The 20,451-nt window shown below is 37.4% G+C and overlaps 1 protein-coding gene across 3 annotated transcripts in view; it reads right to left on the bottom strand.

Annotated features, from left to right (window-relative positions):
* The window catches only part of EML5 (EMAP like 5), a 112,265-nt gene that overhangs the window by 87,889 nt on the left and 3,925 nt on the right, over window positions 1-20,451 (bottom strand). For all 3 annotated transcript variants that reach the window (XM_075031080.1, XM_075031079.1, XM_075031078.1), the window contains exon 2: window positions 2,183-2,342. In XM_075031080.1, the coding sequence (XP_074887181.1) occupies window positions 2,183-2,342 (160 nt within the window). The remainder of the gene's footprint in view (window positions 1-2,182; window positions 2,343-20,451) is intronic.

The raw sequence follows: 20,451 nt of genomic DNA, 5'->3' as shown, positions 1-20,451 counted from the left end.
GGTACACTGACTTCTCAAAAAGGGAGATTAAATTATGTTCTCGGTTCTCCTAGGAACGAGAAAATCTTGTTACCAACCAGAACACCCCCACAGAGAAGCAGAGCTCAGGGAAGAGAAAAAAAAAACAAACAAAAAAACCCCAACAAACCAAAAAGCGAGCTTGGGGAAGAATGTACCATAAAGCAAGCTGAACTTCTCTCAACACCAGGGAGACTGGAGGGTAACCTTGGTTTTAGATAACACAACTGCACCAGTGAATCATCAGGTTCCCCAAGATAACTAACAAAGGATAATAAATAAAGAATAAATAATGTCTTCTTGAACTAGCCAGACCAGTTGGGGGTGGGGAGGAGAATGTATATGTGGCACAGCCCAACATAAAGTATAAAACCTGAACAATTAATAAAACAAACTTTGAAGAGGGCAATGGGCTTGACCTCACTTCAATCCACATATTTCTCCCTGGTGACTGGAGATGCCCAGCATCATGACAGTAACAGATAAACGTTTCTATCACATGTTTTTCTTGTGATACATCTGTATATTGCAATTGCTGTGTTATGATTTCAGTATATTGCTGTATCGCTCTACTAAATCAAAACCCCATATAACACCAAATATATCAAATAAGTATTTTTAATACCAAACATTAAACCCTCTAAAAGAACCTGGTCAGGGACTCTGACAAATTTGGATTTAAAAGGATAGGCAAGATGTAAACAAACATATTTTGCAGATCTTTCTGAACTGGACTTGTGTTTTACTGTATTTCCATATGAAGACAATTCTGGAGATGCACATCTTGAAAAAACTGTATCCAGCTTTCCTTTGAGACCACAAAATTCTAACAAATGCAACAAAAAAAGTCATCATATGGAAATGCTGAGAAAAGTGGACAGCCTAAATTCTGACCATTTATGGCTTTAAACCTAAGAATTGGTACTAGGTACTCCTAGAACAAATCACAGATCTACATTCAAATCTCTCTAATACACTCAGGGGATGCATAACTGCATTGTAAAAAAGAGTTAGGGGACTTCAACCCTAATTAGATACATTTTCACCTTAAATTATTAAGGCTGCTCAAGTGAGGAAGTCACACAAGTTTACACAGAAAAGAACAACATAGAGAAAAGATATCGCTGTCAAGCAGAAATGATGTTCTAGAAAGAAGCTGACTCCAGGAGTTGACTCCCTCAACAATGAGAAACCTAAATGATAAAATCTGTAGATCATTCCAACAAACTCAAAACCTCCCTACAACTATTACAGCATGTTTTAACAGAAACAAGTTACAGCTAGGCTTTCTTCTATTCGCGTTCAATAGAGCTCCATTTGATATTGTCTTAGTAAGGACAGCAACTGCTCTCTACAATACATCCTCCCTTGAGAAAGACATTGACCTTTTTAGCAAGCAAAAGGAACTGAGAATATAGCTAAATCTGAATATCACATTGCAAGGCTATGTGGGAGGGGAAGAAGTGCTGCATAGGACTAGGAAAGCATAACTGCAAAAAGGACTTTCATGGCTAATACCTCTTCAGCTGCTAACTAATGCGTACTTTCCATTTCTAATACATCAGTCAAGAAAGCCTCTTTACTCATAGGAGCAAATATCTGCTAAAAATGATCTCCTTTATAAGTAGCAGCTCTGAGAACCAATTTCCTACTCAGAGAATGTTTTAAAGTGACAAAATTATAATCCAATAAAATTTTTTTCTTCACTCATATCCAGGATACATGAGTGTGAACAAACAATCAAAATGTGGAAAGCCACCAACACGTGCAAAATGCATGACAGAGAGGGGATACTGCCTGAAGACATTCAGAGTCCGAGATGAGTAACGCAACAGGACTGCCATCACTTTGTGCACAAGACATGCCCCTGCACAGGGGAGGTCCACGATCTCCAACCATTTGGTACAACCCTGAACTGTGGCCCACAGATCGCAAGGATCTCCCTACCACCTCATCTTCATTCAAAACTCTTTTGAAGTTATACTTTTCTTGCCAAATGTGAATACTTGTCAGTCACTAGTAATGCCAGCTTTTTTCCTCAACTCGAGGACAAGCAGATAAAACCTGAGTCAAAATACTCCCTTAAAAAAAGAAAAAGCTACATAACAAGATTTCTGACAGATAAACAATTTATTTGTTTGAAAAAAGAATATTAATTACATACCTGACCATCTAAATCAAAAGCCAAGCAAGCTATACCATGTGTATGAACATCTTTCAGAACAGATACAGTTTGCACAGTGTATGAGTCCCACACACAGATGTATGGTTCTTTTCCAACTTGACCTGTTGCCACCAACACACGTTCAGGATGCAAAGCGAGGCTGCCAAAGAAAAAAATATAAAATATTTTTGCATGAAACTTTTACATTTGCCTAGTTGGCTGCATGAATATTTTTCCTTAAAAATGATTTTACAATATTTTCGCATTGACAGTAGATACTAACAAGTCATTTTGTATCACAGATTCCACAATAGCTGTAAAATTCCCTTAATAAGTACATGCCACCACCTTTCTTAAATTCGAACCCTCAAGCCTTCTCCAATTAAACTAATTGCAGAATAGTCATTAATCCTCTGTTTCAAAATACAGGTTATTAAATTAGGTCAGATTTTCATGCACTAAAAAAAAATACCTATTTTCCCTCTCTTTCTATTTCTTAGCATTTGAAAACACAAAGGATGGACAACAAAAGTTAGCGTTCAGCTATTTACACTTCTATCATCAACAGAGATATGCACCTCCAGAAGTACTTCATTTCACAAACTACTTGACATCCTTCTTGTGAGAGAACTGAATAGCCTTCTGAAGCTCTCTCTCCACTGATCAAACAGCAAGCCAAAGCATGACTAGCTTAGACTAGATGTTACGACCATTCTTCAGATGACTAAACTGAAGTGAGATGAAGATTACATTAAATATCTTAATTTTAAATATAGAACAATTGGGAATAGTTGATTTTAAATAATTACTAACTTTTCACATTTCTAACATTGCAGAGAATTTTCCTATACTTCGTATATCAGGGTTGTTCGAAGTCCACAGAGGATCATTACAACTGTTTCATCAAATCTGGGACCAAGCTAGAAAGCACACTAGTCAGCAAGATAGTTTTTTGTTTTGTTTATGCAAGGAAGCTGCAAGGGAGGACATGAGGTCTGAAGATTCATATTTCATAATACAGAAAAGTAAGTAAGAATATATTCTAATAGAAACCAGGCAAGCTAACTGATGATATTCTACACAGATTAGGTACAGCAGTCCAAAATGATGGGAGAAATACCATGTGTAAGTCAGGAAGATAAAATTTCAAAAGTTGGCTATTTAATTTGGCTAAAAAATTTCCTCCCCTAACTAATCATAGAGTAATGATCTTGAGAGACTGGAGGACAGAACCACTAACAATGTATACTAAATGTATTTATCTTCTCAACATCACTTGGAAAGGAGAAAGGTTGAGCACTTTGCAATGGTAGGATGACCTTACACCTGAACACAGGTTTTGAAAAATGAAGTTCAAAGGGTGGAGACAAGGGGAGTCTATAAATGAAGAAATAGCCAGGATAAAGCTAATCAGGAAATGACCAGAAAAAAAGATATAACTTAAAAGATGTATGCATTTTCTATATACAAAAAGAGCAAGTGAAAACCATGTTAGAAGTTGCTTAATATTTCATGAAGTCATATTACACTACGGAATACACTTTTATATTTTTTCTATTTTAATACAGCATTTTAGTAGGTTGATATTGCTTGACAAATTCCACATGCACAACTCTGAGAGGAACCTTTAACTTCAAAGTGTCTACAAAAGGTAAAAAGCCTCTAGACCTTTCAACTTTTCTATAGGAATTCCTCTTCTTTGCTGTTCCGCATTATCCTCAGCACCGGGATCAAGCAACCAACAGTTCCCCACTTTGCTTCTCTTAATTCCAGAGTTATTTCTCTGGTTCTTCAATTCCTTCTTCATTTGACAGAGCAACTTCATAATTAAATAGCAATGCAGAAAGGACCTGGCAGGCAAAACTTATCACATTTCACTTCAGTTCTGCCACTTAATCCTGACCAACACCTGCACATCTCCCAGAGCACACACAGGCAGATGGTGTACACACGGGGAAAAAGGAAAAGCAACTGGAGGGGGAGAAAATGCTGCATTCAAAATGATCTAATTTTTACAATGACACCACAGAGAGGGAGAGATAAGACCACATGGACAATAAAGAAATTCAAGAAGAGAAAGGAAGTGAAAAGAATATGCAAGGGGGAAAAAAAAAAAAAGAAAAAAAAAGACAGAGACTGAAACTAAGAGGAAAAAGTAAAAACACAGCAGTCTTATTATTGATTCATGACCTCTTCAAACCCATACTTAGCTCTGGTATTAGTGCATTGTGCAGTTTCAGGCAAGTGAAAACCACCCCATGACTGCAACTTTGAAAATCACTCAGGCACCACCCTGAGCACGCACACACGCAGAAGTACCTTCAAGCCACACCTTACAAAACACTTTCCAGCAACCAAAAACTAGTTTAGCATGTTTTTAACTGAAGACCAGCAGCGACAAAGGCAATGCATCAGAGGTGGAAAGGAACAACGGTAAAGGCACTACCAAGGGCCAGGAAAACATTGTCCTAGACCAAATGAGCCAACTAATTCCACTCAAAGCATATTAGGTGAATACAGAGAATGTTTCCTCTCTTTCTAATTAATAAATGACAAATAATAACCAATAGCAATATCATAGTATTAGTTCTTTCTACATCGTGATATAAAATATTGGCTTAAACAGCTGAGCTCAAATTCTGCCTTCATATGGGATAATGCAGCACAAATTAAGATCCAAAGCCTGTATTTTAATCGCAAATGACAACACTGTAGAATTGCCAACGTCCTTCCCTTATCACTTTAGTTTACAGTAAATTGCTAACAACCTTTCTGGACAGTCACTGAAAGTAGAAGAAAATAAATATACAATAATTTTTTTTTAAAAGCAAGTTTTTTTAAAAAACGCCAATATGTGGGGATTTCAGGGAAACCAAAAAGCGGAGCTGTTGGCAGCAGCTGAAGAAATAATCACCTGAAAACACCTTCCCTCACCATTTCTTCCAGACCAAGGAGTAAAGGATAGGTTAAAGTACTACTTGCAAGTACTTTATCTCACTGGCTAGCAGGACAGATGGAAAAAGGAAGCATGGAAAGAATCAAGGAACTGCTATTTCTATTACCAACACTAAGAAAAGGAACTGCCACACTTATTTACATGATTTTCATGTGAACCACGAATGATAATAAGATGCTTTTCCTTAATATTCAAGTCTTGGGTATTATCACACCCATGGGGTACCATGCAGAATTTCAGGTTTGAAATTTTGAGTCCTGATCAAAACTCAAGGATCAGACTTCAGTTTTAAGCAATATGGAGACCCTTTTCAGTTTTTTCATTGGACTATGAGTGATTAAGCAATCCTTACAGGCATAGCAATTAATACAAAAATATAGCACCTTGGTCTAACCTCTAGAGTAAAAACATTGATACAACTCACATATTCAGGAACTTTCATTATTAAAACAGTCCTGAGCAATGCATTATAAATAGCTTCTCAGTGCAGAAGGAAAAAACGTAACTAGAATGGGTGCTCGAAAATGGATAACCATAAATGGATAACCCTGTTCGCTATACAGGGACTACATTGACTCATGGGCACGATGCATTTAACAGGATCAAACAGTGAGTGTGCGTTGTCTCCTCCTACCCCAGGTAAGATCTCCAAGACACCTCTACAGATGTGTTAATAGTGTGCAACTATTGGGATGGTATTTGAAGTAGTTGCTTACTATCCATCCAGTCAGTCGCTGAGGACAGGCAGAAAAACATGAGTGTGGCACGGCTCTTCAGACAGCTTCCAAATCTGTTGTGCAGGCTCTGTGGACTTAAGTACACTGCCCCCCTCACACGGATTTTCTCACATTTTTTCTCCCAGGGAGAAGAAGGAGATTGCTTAGTGGAATGAGAAGCTCTGCACTCAGGAGAGAACTCATGTTCCTTTTGCTGCCCTGGTAATGAAAGCTGGGATGACCTATCCAGGTTAGATTGCTGAAACTGTGCTTGCATCTAGCCCACACAGCTAGACTGTAAATTTGTGCCTGATTTCTTTCCTCTTCCTTGAAGGACGACTAAGCTGACGAATGAAATATCGCTGTTTGTCCAAAAAAGGAAACAAATATTCCTAACAAGACAAGTTCTTTAGGCCTTCTTGCTTGCCTCTGGCCTTTCTGACCTGGACTTTCCAAGAACAGATGTTAGATCTAGCCTACTGTCTCTGAAGAGGCAGATATGAAGGAAAATGTCCAAAAGGCAAATGTGGCCATGAAACAAAGTGGGAATTAAGCTAACAAACTGCTAAGTCAAATTAATTTTGAAATTGGCTATAAAATTTGATAGTTCTCAGAAGACTTAAGAAGTAGAAAATTTGAAAAATCTGCCTGTCGCTACTGCAACAAAACCAATAGCTGGACCTGTAGTGAGAGCTGAGATTTCCACTGATATCTCTGACTGACTGGTCTTTTCCTAGATCAATATTCAAAGCAGGCTGAAATTTAGTATTACAATTTTAACAGTATACTGAAAAGAGGTATGTTTCTCAATTTGGTGCATTCAAGCTCCTCTTCTATACTTCATACAGAAAAGATTCTTTCTCCCTTTTAGAGAAGCATGTAAGCATTCTCACCATTTTGACCAGATGCATGCACTGTACAATACCTATGTTAGATTAATGATAATAAATATTAATGACAGCCTATGGAAAAAAAGTATAAAAACTGTCTATACTGTGTCTGTTTGGCATGAGACCAGAGACATGGACATGACCCTCCAATTTGTGGGAGGTCTGTAGTGGCAGGGGATCCTGAAGGAGAATAGTCTGTTATACACTATTATAAAAGAAATTAAGATTTTTTCATTTTTACTTGGTTTGTGCTGAGCATTAACAGGCATTGATTAATACAGACAAGCTGTATTAAAGATGATGTTTCCTTAGCAACAATATTGGACGGAAATCCAAGAATACATTCATGTGACTATTCCTGAGCTTCATAAAACTAGGGCACCACTAAAAATGCACAAAAGAATACTGCAGTAAAATAACAGCAGCTCAGATATCTATTACTTGAGTTAATTTCAAGTGTGAAGTTGTTTCTATGAGTAAATACAGAAATTATTTTCATTGTATGTTTGCAGACATTTTACATATAGTTGTGGCTATTTCCTTATTTGCTGCCATTTATCCATATCTCCCCAGAAAGAATGACAAGAGAAACTAAAAACCATTTCTGTTGTACTATTTAAATTGTTAAAGCAGAAAGAGCTGTAATCAGCAAATATCCCTCATCAAAGCTTAAACAGATCAAGTCAGCGTACACTTACTTCCCACAGACAAAACAAAGCAGTACTCATCATGGAGCATCACTACTGGGTCCTCCATATAGTTACTGTCATAGCACCAGTGATGTCAAATACAGCTTTCTGAAGACTCCCTAAATTGTACACGCATCCTACTTCAACGTAAGAGAGTCTGAACTGGAAACATGGAGGACAGACTAAAACTGTACATTGATTATTCCCAGCTCATTACCACTCCATATTCTCCCCTCTCGGATCTAGATGTTTTTAGAAGAAGAAGAAACGCTTATAAGCAACCTAGAGAATCTTAAAAATCACTTTGGGCTCCTATCTGTTCCAAAACTCAACAGAAAACAGCAGGGGGGGGAGGGGGAAGGGGGGATATGAACTTCAAAGAGAAGGAAGGACTTAGAGAGTGAGTACACTAACAGTGACGCAAAGTTCCCAACTCATCAAATATGAAAAGTGAGGAAAAAAAATCTGGGAACTATATGTTACTTTACACAGATGCCCATTTTTGCCTTGCATAGTCACATCTTCCACTGCTGAGGAAGAGATTAGCTTAAGCTTTCCAGTAGAGGAGTTACCATCTCTGGAAAAGAGATTAAAAATAAAGATATTCCCCTTCTTTTCAAATATGAATGATTTTGCCAGTGCCAGTAGGAGAACTCATGTTTTGACTGAGCGGGGGGTGCTGGTTTTTTCCCAAATTCTACATGATCTTTCACCACCAGGTTTTTACTGTCTGAGGAAAGTTTCTTTTCTAACATGTCCCTTGAAAAAGAAGGCAGAGAAATTACTTTCATTTTCCTAGCAAAAAACTCTTCTGATAGAAAACTCAGAAATACCATATGCTCCAAAATGACGTGGAGATAAATTTGCTGCTAGAAGCTTCCCCGGCTCCAAGTCGGACCCCGCCTCTGGCCAAGGTCGAGCCCATCAGCGACGGTGGTAGTGCCCCTGGGAGAACAGATTTAAGGGGAAACTGCAGCAGAGAGGGGTGTGGGATCTGAGAGGAACACCTCTGAGACACCAAGGTCAGTGAAGAAGGAGGGGGAGGAGGTGCGCCAGAGGAGAGGATGCCCCTGCAGCCCATGGAGGGGAGCAGGGGAGCAGATGCCCACCTGCAGCCCGTGGAGGACCCCATGCTGGAGCAGAGGGATGCCCCCCAAGATGGCCGTGACTCCGTAGGAAAGCCCAGAATGGAACAGTCTGTGCCTGAAGGACTGCAGCCTGTCAAAAGGACCCACGCTGGAGCAGTTTGTGAAAAACTGCAGCCTGTGGGAAGGACTCACCCTAGAGAAATTCCTGAAGGACTGTCTCCCATGGGAGAGACCCCACACTGGAGCAGGGGAAGAGTGGGAGAAGTCCTTCTCCTGAGGAGGAAGGAGTGGCAGAGAATGTGTGATGAACTAACCCCAACCCCCATTCCCCATCCCCCTGCTCCACTGGCGGGGAAGAGGTAGAGAAAATCAGGACTGAACTTGAGCCCAGGAAGAAGGAAGGGGTGGGAGGAAGGTGTTTTAAGGTTTGGTTTTACTTCTTGTTATCCTTGTTGTGATTTGAATGGTAACAAATTAAATTAATTTTGGTTTTTTTCCCCCAAGTCAAATCTGTTTTGCCCATGACCATAACTGGTGAGTGATCCCTCCCTGTCCTTGTCTCAACCCACAAGCTTTTAGTTCTATTTTCTCCTCCTCATCCCACCAAGGGAGGATGAGTGAGCAAGTGGCCTCATGGTGCTTTGTTGCTGGCTGGGCTTAAACCACAACAATCTTTTACTAGCTATTTGCATGAAAGAAGCAATTCTGATTATAATAACTGGTGGTACGGTAATGTGACATACTAAAGCCTGAAGGTAACCAAGGAATGGAATCCCACCTAAAAAAACATCCAACTTCCTTCTTTCCTCATGACACAATGCCAGGACTTAACACCCATTCTATAAACCATTATTAGATATAAATTGTCAAACATTACCCCCTCAATACCAGCAACAACAAAAAAAAAAAAAAAAAAAGGAGGAAAAAAAGGGGGAAAAAAAATTCAGAAAAGCAAGATCTGCAGAAAGAAGAGGTACTGCAATCAGCTGTCATTAATTTAGAAGAGAGGCAGTCCAGCTATTCAGCTCTTTTGGGTCACTACCTTTGATGACCTGAAGGAGATCCCTTAACAAAACAGCAAGCACTAGTAAATTATTTGGTTAGCATCTGTCAGTCACAAAGTTAGAAACCAGTTCTTCACTCCTGAATACAAGTGGTGAAAAGTATACAAACCTACAAAATTATTATAGATTAAAAAAACTGAGGCAGCCTAAAATTAAAGTGGAAATACTGATTTCCCATTCTAAACAGTTTACAAGCTAAGAAACTACTTAATTACCTTAAGTAAAGATTATCAAGCTGTAGCCACTTAATTTTGTGGACACTGAGACAAGTACAGCTATAAAGTCAGATTTAACTTCAAATAAAGTTTGCAATGAAATACAGGCTAGAACAGGAAACTGAATGACAACAATTCTTATCACAGTTAAAATCACTCTAATTTTTCAGTGCACAAAACCTTATTGCACTGTTTGCTGAATTAGAAATGTACAGAATCACTGATTTAAGGTCAAAGAAGCATCTATTCTGAATCATTTAGCCAGCAAAATTTCAAAAATTTCTTTACAAAAGAAGGTTATTTTGGATGCTTCTGACCTCACAAGTTAACTAAATCAACTTGCTTGAGGTACAAAATTTTCTTGTTTCTAAATCTTTCACTATCATGGCAAAACCCTTCAAACAGCCCTCCATCCAGTCATTACTGTTTGCTTCTTCTCCATAAGAGATCTACAACCGTTTCTAACTGCTAAATTAATCTTCCTTCTACTATTTTTGAAATTTATACTGGATCTTCTAGTATTACATAGAAAAAAAAAATCACAGATTGTACAATTTTCTTTCATATTTCTGAACAAGTATATTAAACAGCAATTCAGTCTTCTCTCCTATGGGATATATTATGAACAACTTATCTGAGTATGTGAGGATTTATCATCTGAATATTCAAGAGTGGAGTCACAGAATAATTAGTGACAACTTTTGAAAGGTTTTTCTTTTATGGAGAAAGGTCACCCTGATAAAATTAGCAGTTGGCTTAAAATAAGGAATGGTGGGAAGAAGGCAGTGGCAGAGCTCCTAGTGAAATAAGCTGAAATAAGTACAATATTCTGGGCTTCAATGGACTGTATTTCATTGCCAACCAAAGAAGGTTTAGAGCAGAAGAGAGCACTAAGACAATCTTTATCTTGCCAATCCTGGAGACTGCAGATACACTAGATTTCTTCCCGAGCTCTTGAGAACACCAGGCCTACAGGTGTTCCAAAGGTTTTAGTTGGAGGTGTTCTCCTACAGAAAAGGAAAGCCAAGGACATCTATAACACTTGTCTCAAATTTACCATCCAGCATCTAACGTCATGCCCAGAAAGATGAAATGAGCCGGGATACCCCTTAAAGTTGGGACAACATCTGAACCATCGTTTAGAAAAACTATAAAAATGTGACGGAGGCCACAGAACAGAAGCATTTACATGAAAGACTGTCTGCTGAAACAAACAAAAACCCCACACGTACCAGAAGCATAAACAAAACACGGAAGAAGCATGGGAATATGCAAGAACACTAAAGGGACTCCAAGGTCAATATGTATTTGGTAGGCAGTGAAAGCTATTGCACATGTGGGCTCATGAACTTAATTACTAAAAACCACTAAATAGGAGATGGATAAAATTCATTTATTACTGAATAATGTTCCAAAGGCTATTTATTTTTATGGTATTAATTTCTATGGTAGAAGAAACAGCAACTGTTAAAGCAGTAAGTAAAAAAGGAACCTGTAACTAAAAATGGAAATATCATCTGAAGTGCAACCTTGATCTAAAAACCACCAAACCAAACGTTTATCAGTTCTTCAAATCTTCCTGTTGTTTCTGTGAAGACTATTTAGCTTAAAATGTCGCACTCACCACAATAAATCTTCAGGCAATTTCCAAACGCTGTCAGATGCCTTGTCTTTATCTAAAATAAAGCATCATACACCTTGCTTGCTCTTGTAGAGGGATTATAAGCAGGGAACAAGGATTAACACAGTTCTAAAAGTCAGGATGAGGTTTATACAGTTGTCAGCTAACCAAAACATAGAATTAATCCACTCATTCTACATGCATGCTGCCTCAATAAAATGGAGACATCTCACCACCACTCACCTTAAACGACTAAAATGCATAAATGTTTTTAACTGACTTCTACTTAAGTATGTTTTGGGGTTTTTTTCCCCATTGTATGTATGCATAATGTTTGCATGCAGCAATATCACAGTCTGACACTTCAAAGCTTTATTGTTAAAATAAGTTACCCTATAATTCAGAAAATTGAAGGGTTACTGTTATTTTTAACATTATATCCAACTAGATTTAGTCACAAGAAGTATAGCCCATAAATACAAAGAAGCAAAGCAGTAAAAAAATTCTCTTCCATCTAGTCTTTTAGACTATTGTTATAAAACTATGTCATATCTACAAATTTAATTCTCCAATTCCAGTAAAGAAAAAAATACAATATGTAATCAGGAGTGAAAAGTGTGAGCTAGAGGTGAGAATACAATGATTTTACTATAATTATAAGCACTTTATAAACATGATTTTCAGCTTGGACACATTTGCCTTATTATTAGGTCTGGTCCTTTGCCTCAGTTTTGTTTCTCTTCAGTGAATTCTTTACCTGAATCAAGAATTTTATTTACATATAATTTTATGTCAAATATCTAATAAACATACCTTGTATGAAGCCAAAGGAAGTTTAGATTTTAATACATCCTGTAGTAAACACAATGTAAAAGGCAAATGAAAAATTTCCCTGCATGTCATCTGTCACAGATCTGGCTAAACCATCAGTGGAAAGTACCACCTGTGGTACCTGTAAAGCTGATCACTTTGTTCAAAACTACATTATTGTCTCCAAAGTTTCGGCACTAACTCTTGGGACATCTGACTCTTGAATTCAAACCCCCAAGAAACATCCACTCCAAACCACAGCAATCCTTGTGAAGAGGAAAGTTCAAATCTGAACAGAATGTCATGGTCTGCTTAGGTGTCCTCCTGTGCCAGCCACAAATCCTACCCACTATCCACTGATCAGGCACAGGTTGTTCTAAAAGGATGCATAGGTGAGAATTTTCTGAAGACAGGGTCCTGGTTCTGAGACTGGATATGCATCCCAGCAGTTCGTTAGCTGAATCAAAGGCAGAGAAATCTCTTGGAACTGATTTGAAGCGTTACGTTGAAGATTCTTTTATTTCCACATACCTATCTCAAAACCTAGTAATTCTGTTTCTATTTGGACAGTCTAAAGTAAAAAAAATTCCTGTGAAGAAACTGGCTTAGCTCAGAAAAAGAGGCATTTCACAGCTCAAGAGGACTTATTACTCCCATTGTATGAATCCACTGCTTTTCAGCATAGAAATATCATTCTGATGCAAAACAATGCTAATCCATGGACAAACAATACCAAGATACCTCCAAAAAGTGAGCCCCCAAAAATACTTGTCAAAGATGATCCCATGAATATTTAACCAATAGGAAGTTGGACATCACTGTTAGGATGGGAGTTAAAATAATTTTTTTCTGGCTAAAACGAGAGGAAATAATGTGTGTTTTTAAAGCAAAATAACCAGACTGCTCTGGGCATACAGATATGGGTCTTGATCGATCCTGTTTGCAGGCCAAAGCAGTAGGCACTATAAAGAAAACTCACCTGAAAAAGCTTGGAAGATCAAGCAGTGACATGAAATTAGAAAACTGTGAAAAATGGCTGAAGGATTGTCCATTATCTTCTGAAGTAATATCTGAATACCCAGGGCTTTCACAGAAGGATAAGCATTAGGCACCATCTTACAGATCCTATTCAAAAGAAGAGGAGTCTACCAGGAAGCCTCTCAACAATAATGAGGATTCCCAGTTACAGGAAAGTCTTTTTTAACTAGGCCAAGGAAAGTTATTCTGAAGAAGAGATACAGTATTTCTCTAGAGATTTAATAATACAGGTATCTCTAGCAGCTAGGTAAAATAAAAAGAAAAAACTGCTTTTCTAACAGAAAGGGTCACACAAAGACAGCTTGCTTTAAATGCAGCGTTATCACCAAAACAATAGGTATGTCAGGATGGGGCCTTCAAAGGACAGATTTTCTTCATGTTCACAGGCTGATGAAGATGTCTCCAAGAGTAATTTCACTCAACTCAGGTACCAACTACTAATGAATATCAAAGTTTGTCCTCTTTCTTAGTAAAGCTGACATCACTTTTGCCATTTTCATGACCAAAATTGAAGCAGAAAGACAAAAACTTGAAATGAAAGTAATGGTGGTCAACACCAAAAACATTTCAGGGATTTGTTATCAAATGGTGCACTGGAATTCTTTGTGGTTTCTATCTTTTGCAATATATAACTGATAGGTGTCATAAGCCTAGCTTAAAAATTCAATTGTATCTTTTGCTACCAAGAGTTAAGCAATCTTGGCTGATTCTGACCTTTTTTGTGCAAATCGAGCACTGCATTTTTAATGTCTATTACTATCATAATAGTTACAACAGCAATACAAATAATGGCACTGGTTATTTGTTGTAGAAATTAAAGTCTTTTGTAGCTACTGGAGTAATCAGAGCGATCTGCACCCTAATGCAAGTAATTTATGTGTATCTGTAACATTCTGTAAGGTGCTTGACTGATCCACCAGGGGGAATTCATACTACACCAGATGGCACTCACACCAGAATCTCACCATGTAGAAAATTTTGATTACATGTATCTTGAAGAGAACATTCAATAGCATCTAGGTTCAATGCTCAACTGAATTATAATGGCCAAGGGAACTTTCATGCATTGCCACATAAGCTCAAGAAATATTATAACTTTATTTTTGTTTTCAAGTTATTTCAAATGCTCATAACTTTGTCTACCATGTGAAAGTACCAAAAGCAACAGATTATTCCAAGTCAAATAAATACATTGTGAATAAACCAATTTCCTTGATAATACTACAACAGCATTATAATTCTAAGTATATCTTAAGAAATCTAAATTTTAAATTGAACATATGACTGATCCTTATCAGGCCAGATTAGACAACTTTGCCACTTGTATGAGTAATAATTATTTTTCTTTTAAAAGTCCTTGATGCTAGACAAAAGTGCTGTCCTAAACCACAAATGTAACTCTGCAAGTGATATAATAATATTCTGAAGAACTAGGTAAACTACATTTTGAAGTAAAAAAAAAAAACAAAAACCTTGAGATTTTATAAAATACAAAACTAAATTATCTGGCTTTTTTAGCTTTATGACAATGTCTGCTTAAACTTTAAAACCCCAAAATTCTAGATGACAAAACTAGAAACAACTTCTTATAATTTTTGTTCTTTGGGGGAGGTTTTGTAATTATTTCAGGTTTTGTTTCAAGCAAAGTACGTTTTCTTAAAAAGCCTACAGGGCTTGTGTTAATAATTACAGTAAAATCTAAACTCATTTTTTAGTATATCAGACAGAACTAGTATACTATGGTTTTCAATCTGAAACACTTAAGGGGGGGGGAATCAACTCTTAAATAATTAACTTTTAAACCTGAAGTTTATTTTATGTCTTAACTGGAACTTTAAATTTTGCATTAAAAAACTCCAAACATTTGACTTCAGATAAACCCTTCAGAAGAATTATTTTATTCAAACATGCTAAGCTACTGCCTATCACTATCATAATAACACTGTAAACACAATAATAAGTTAACTTCATAATGCTGTTAAAAAATCAGCCAGGAAAGTAATCTACTTTCCTACCTATATCAAGAAGATGACTAACAAATTAAAACATGGAAAACATAGGCTAGCAGAACCATAATTGTTTTGACTGCAATTTGGAAAAGCTAAAAGATAGGGCAGACCTCAAAATTTCTGCAGAAAATCCTTTAAAATTTCTAATGATCAAACATTATTAAGCCTTTGGTTTCTTCTCTGATGTTGTCCTAGAGCTTCATGTTGCATTAGTTCTGAGAAAAAGAGCCAACTACCAAATCAAGAAAATCATTTTCTACATCACCAAGACATTTTCTCATTTAAGTATTGACCTGATCTGAACCTGCCTGTGAGTGCTGACAGAATCAGATCAGAAGGTGATGTGACTGTTGGCTATGAAAAGCATGATGCACAAAGGCAAGCTCATAAGCCTGTAGCTCCTTGCTGTGTTGATCTACTTTAATCAACTTCTAGTATCTTTTAGACGTTCAATTCTGGTTGGATATTTTTGGTATTTCTATTCATGTAGTTTTAATGAGGAAAAATAAAGTTTTCAACGGTATGCAGGCATATTAAAAAACAGGCACACTCTAGTCCCATTTCAAAACTGAATCCAGGAAATTTATTCTGTATTCCTAAAATATTTTCATTTTATCAAACCAAATCCAAGCAAAAGATATTTTAAAAAGACAACACACAAAGCTCTCAGTAAAAAAAACTTGTAATGAAGATTCAATAATAAATCCCTCAAAGGATGTCTTCCAGCCTGGTACAACATGTGTTCCAGAACAGCTCTAAAACTACCCGGAAAACATGGTTTTCTCAAGGAAAAAGCAGATCATTCTTTCTCCTCTCTCCCTCTGATCTGTTTAAGATATGAACACAAATCTTCTCTCTTTTACACATTTGACAATTTGAGATCACTTAACATGAAAAGCTGGACAGAGCTTAACTGGGACTTTGTCCTTGTGGCCGATGGCATAAAATGAAGAGGTCAGCAGAGTAATTACCTCACTCCTTGTCCCAGCAATTACTTCTGCTGTAAGAAATGCCATTTTGGCCTGATAGCTAGTCAAAAGATACTTGAGCTAGAGGCTCACAGGAGGACTGATTAGTTTAATTATGACATAATTTAGGTCCCATTAAGTCATGAGTTTTTTAATGGAGGGAAATAAACTGATTATGCCCTTAAAGAACATCTGGAGATGACAAAGTGAGAGTAGATGGATTTATCTTCAGTATAAACAAAATAAACATGCCACCATATAAGCCTAAGAATAAGCTAAGGAGAAGACTTGATTTTTAATTTGCAAATCTAAACTTTCTGGGGAAAAAAAACCAACAATCAATCCCTCAGAATATTGTATTTAGAAAAGGAGAATGCCTTATTCACAAAGAAGTACATTAGCTTGGTGAATTAATCTATTCAAGAGATTTGGGTTGCTGCAATAAACCTCTTGGAATGGTACGCATTACGCGATTTCACCATTAGATTGCTTTCATCCTTTGAAGCAACAACATGATTTCCTCATCAAGTGTGCATGGAGAATGAACCCCAGTTGTCACGTTTGAGCAGAGATGCACCAGCACACACTCCAAAGCCTGCTCTTCTTTGCAGAAAACAAACTATTAAAGCTATTAGGTTTCACAGTAAACATTCCATTGCATATCAAAAAACCACAATGTCTCAATGTCTAATTTTCTTCAAGAAAAAATAATTTTGAAAATAATTTCCTTAACTATAGACTTACATGAAATTATTTTTATTTGAATTTGTGTGTGGAAAGAAGATCATAAATGGATGTTTGTAGTCGAAAATCCTGAAGCTTTGGAACTGACCTTTCAATTCTGGAAGCCCCCACTATTCAGCTCAGGGTTCCAATTTTGATTTTTGGTTAGGAGGTGACTTGACCTCTCACTGGACACCACTGACAAGAGCTTGGCTCCATCCATCTTCTTTGCACCTTCTCTTCAAGTATTTATATACGTTGATAAGAACCCTTCTGAGCCTTCTCTTGGCTAAGTGGTCCCAGCTCTCTCAGCCTTTCCTCAGTAGAGATGGTCCAATTCCTTAATTATCTCTGTGGCCCTTCACTGGACTCTCTAATAGCACTGTATCTCTCTTGTACTGGGGAGCCCACAATTGGACACAGTACTCCAGGTGCAGCCTCACCAGTGCTGAGTAGAGGGGAAGGATTCCTACCAAAGACTTTCTTTGGGACTTAAGAACAAAGACTGGTTTCCCAGGACTATCCCTAATAATCCAGAATATATGCACCTTGTAGGTTTCCTACGTATTATACAAGCAACATTTTGAGGTGTTTCTATGTACAACCCCATTTCACATTTGAGGCATAAGTGTAAGATATATTTTACTCCAGTTTTCCTCCAGTGAAGTTATTAGAGGATCCAAAGGGGGATGACTGGCCTTCTTCAAAGGCTATGATTGTTGAAATAATTTGGGAGATTATATTTCTGCAAATAAATAAACAATAGAGTTCTCTTCTAGAAGGAAAGATCTGGACTGCATAGAATTCAAGAGCATACAAAGAATTCCTCACCAGAACATGCGGAAACTCATTTTTTATCTATCACATTAGTAATTCAAAAGACGGAAGAGGTTGCACATGTAATGGATAATTAAGAAATTTCTCCTCATGTGGCAACTGTGGTATTCATTCAGTTACATTCCCTGGAATCTGAAATACATAATTAATCATGAAATTCCTGGTGAAAATTCATAGATTTGCTGCCAAATCAATTTATAGAATTCAATCTGATACAATTTTGTAGCTGTACATAACAGTTATCACTTAACATTTGTGCTTGACTGTTATCTGGAGTTAGGTCAGAGACATACACCTTTTATTCCAGACAAGAACAAGACAATAAACCTGAGAGCAGATACCCTAACTCTCAATTACTTGAATTATTTGTTGAGGGTTTTGAGAACTAAGATGGATCTTAGGGTGTCAGTCTACTAGAGGAATAGAAAAGACAGAAGTAAAATAATTTCCCTCTACATTCTTGTGAAACCTTCTGTTTGGCTCTTTTTCTGAGAAAAGATTTTAGCTTCTTTCATAAGGTTTTCTCATGACATGGTTCTAATGAAAAGGGAACAAAGAAAGGAGGAATGACACAATGAGGTGGTAGAAATACGCAGCATCTTTACAGAAAAAGTCCAACAGCTAGTCATCCAAAGTCATAACAATGCATAGTTAACAAAGACAGAGGATGAGGAAAAGACCAGAGTCGCCATTCAGAACTAGGATGTGACTAATCACTGCATGGCTAGAATTTCTGTTTGCAAACCACAGCTGACAGCCACACAGAGGAAGCTGGACCTGCCTCCTGGAGAGGATTGTCTAGTAGCAGTCTTAGAAAGCAGCTGACAGAGTCCAATTTCTTAGATGCTGACAGTTAGACTAACATTGAGAGTGCAACAGGTAGAAAAATCTCCTTCAGAGTTGGTGGACAGCACAGACATGATTTTAATGATTTTGATTTTCACCAGACTTTCAGAAATGTTGACACTAGAAAGAAATGGTTTATTTTGCCATGGAATACAGGAGCAAGATCACAGAATTTCAGGCAGGACTATCCCTTGTAGATTGAGCCAAATTCTGAAAAATAGAAAAATGACAGTATTAAATAAAGTGCCCAGAAAGACCACAGTTCAGAGTGGCCAGAGTTTTGGCTGCTTCTTTTTGCTCCTTGGGAAACAAAGTCCAAGATGATTCCTACAGAGTTCACTGCAACAAATAAGAAAAACTGTCTTAACAAAAGCTGTGATTTAGACAAGTAAACTATTTTGCTGAAAACAGCCAAACCCTATCTCTGTCAGAACACAGGGAAATGCTTTGTCATTCTTTCTACCTGTCTTGCACATACCTCTGCTTTCTGTAAGCATGCAATTTACCTCTCTCCAGTCTTGGATACAGAGGGGCACAAAGGGGAAAAGAACCAGATGTTTTTAACCAAACTGAAGGTAGTACCAATTTCTTTCTCCTCTGTCTTTGTAGCATGGAATCTGTTAAGTTTCTGGTACTAGAACTCCTAATAATAAAGAATTTTGATGTCTTCTGAATAATTTCTTAAGTTCTGTCTCCCTTAAAAACAGAACTCCACACAAGTCCTAGGGCAGACAATGCATGATTTCTTTCCCCCAACTTAGTCTGAGACAAGGAAAAATACACAGATTTCTAGACAAGTAGGGAAATTAACTTATTAGACAGCCTATGGTTGCTCTACAGCAGAGGTAGAGGTGGCATTATCAGCAGAAATTCAAGCATTTTTTTCTAGCACAAGATGCGCCTGTTACTATCTTTAGCAACAAAACCTAAATGTATCACAGACATCTTAATCAAGTAGTCACAGTTTACTGGTGATAAAGTTCTAGGAAAAAATATGCAACAGCACTATTATTTGCCAGCTAACTCCCATGATAGGTATTAAAAGAAGTAGGAGAGGGACAGCAACTCTCCTAATTTGTCTCACTTTGACAGAGAAACATAGTTCCTCTTCTTTGACCTGCATGGTTGTGCAGTTGTTCTGCACCGGCATAGAGATAATGGTGCACAAGGACAGACTTATGAATGAGTGCTAAAGTTTGAACTGAAAAACAGACATCATGGAAAGCAAAATATGCATTTTTGCCAAGTCTGCTAAAGATCTCAAAAAGATGCACTGGTTTGATCTCAGGTTTTGCTTTTGCTTTTAAATAGCATCATTGATCCCAGGTGAAAAGTTAATTCCCAGTAAAATTCCAATACTCCAAAGCTCACTAAAAAAGATGGTCACAGGGCTAACATTAAGAAAAAAAAAAGAAAAAAAATGCATCAAAAGAAAAAATTATCCTAGAACTCTCCTTGGAGCATGTCAGCATAGGGAACAGTCCTGGTAACATCAAAGGCTTTTGCCAGCAGATAGCCATTTAAAAAGGTGGACAAGTTCAGGGTTTCCAATTTTCTCACCTTCCATCAGAGAAAGTAAAGTACATAAACACGCTTTAGCTAGCTCAGACAAATAAGGAGGCTCAATGTGAGCATCAGTTTCCAACATGACAAGTTAATACTCTGAGGGGGCATCTTCTGAAATCTTTTTACAGATTAGGATTAAATATGATCACCCTAAGGTCTCTCAGACAAGGGAAGGACAGCCTACATTAAATAACATATGCTCCTCTAAACCTCTAAAACTACAAAGGAAGGAT

The sequence above is a fragment of the Buteo buteo genome, chromosome 6 (assembly GCF_964188355.1).
Source record: "Buteo buteo chromosome 6, bButBut1.hap1.1, whole genome shotgun sequence".
In the NCBI taxonomy this organism is placed as follows: domain Eukaryota; kingdom Metazoa; phylum Chordata; class Aves; order Accipitriformes; family Accipitridae; genus Buteo; species Buteo buteo.
Note: the sequence above shows the minus strand (reverse complement) of the source record. Positions and strands in the feature narration are given on the sequence as shown.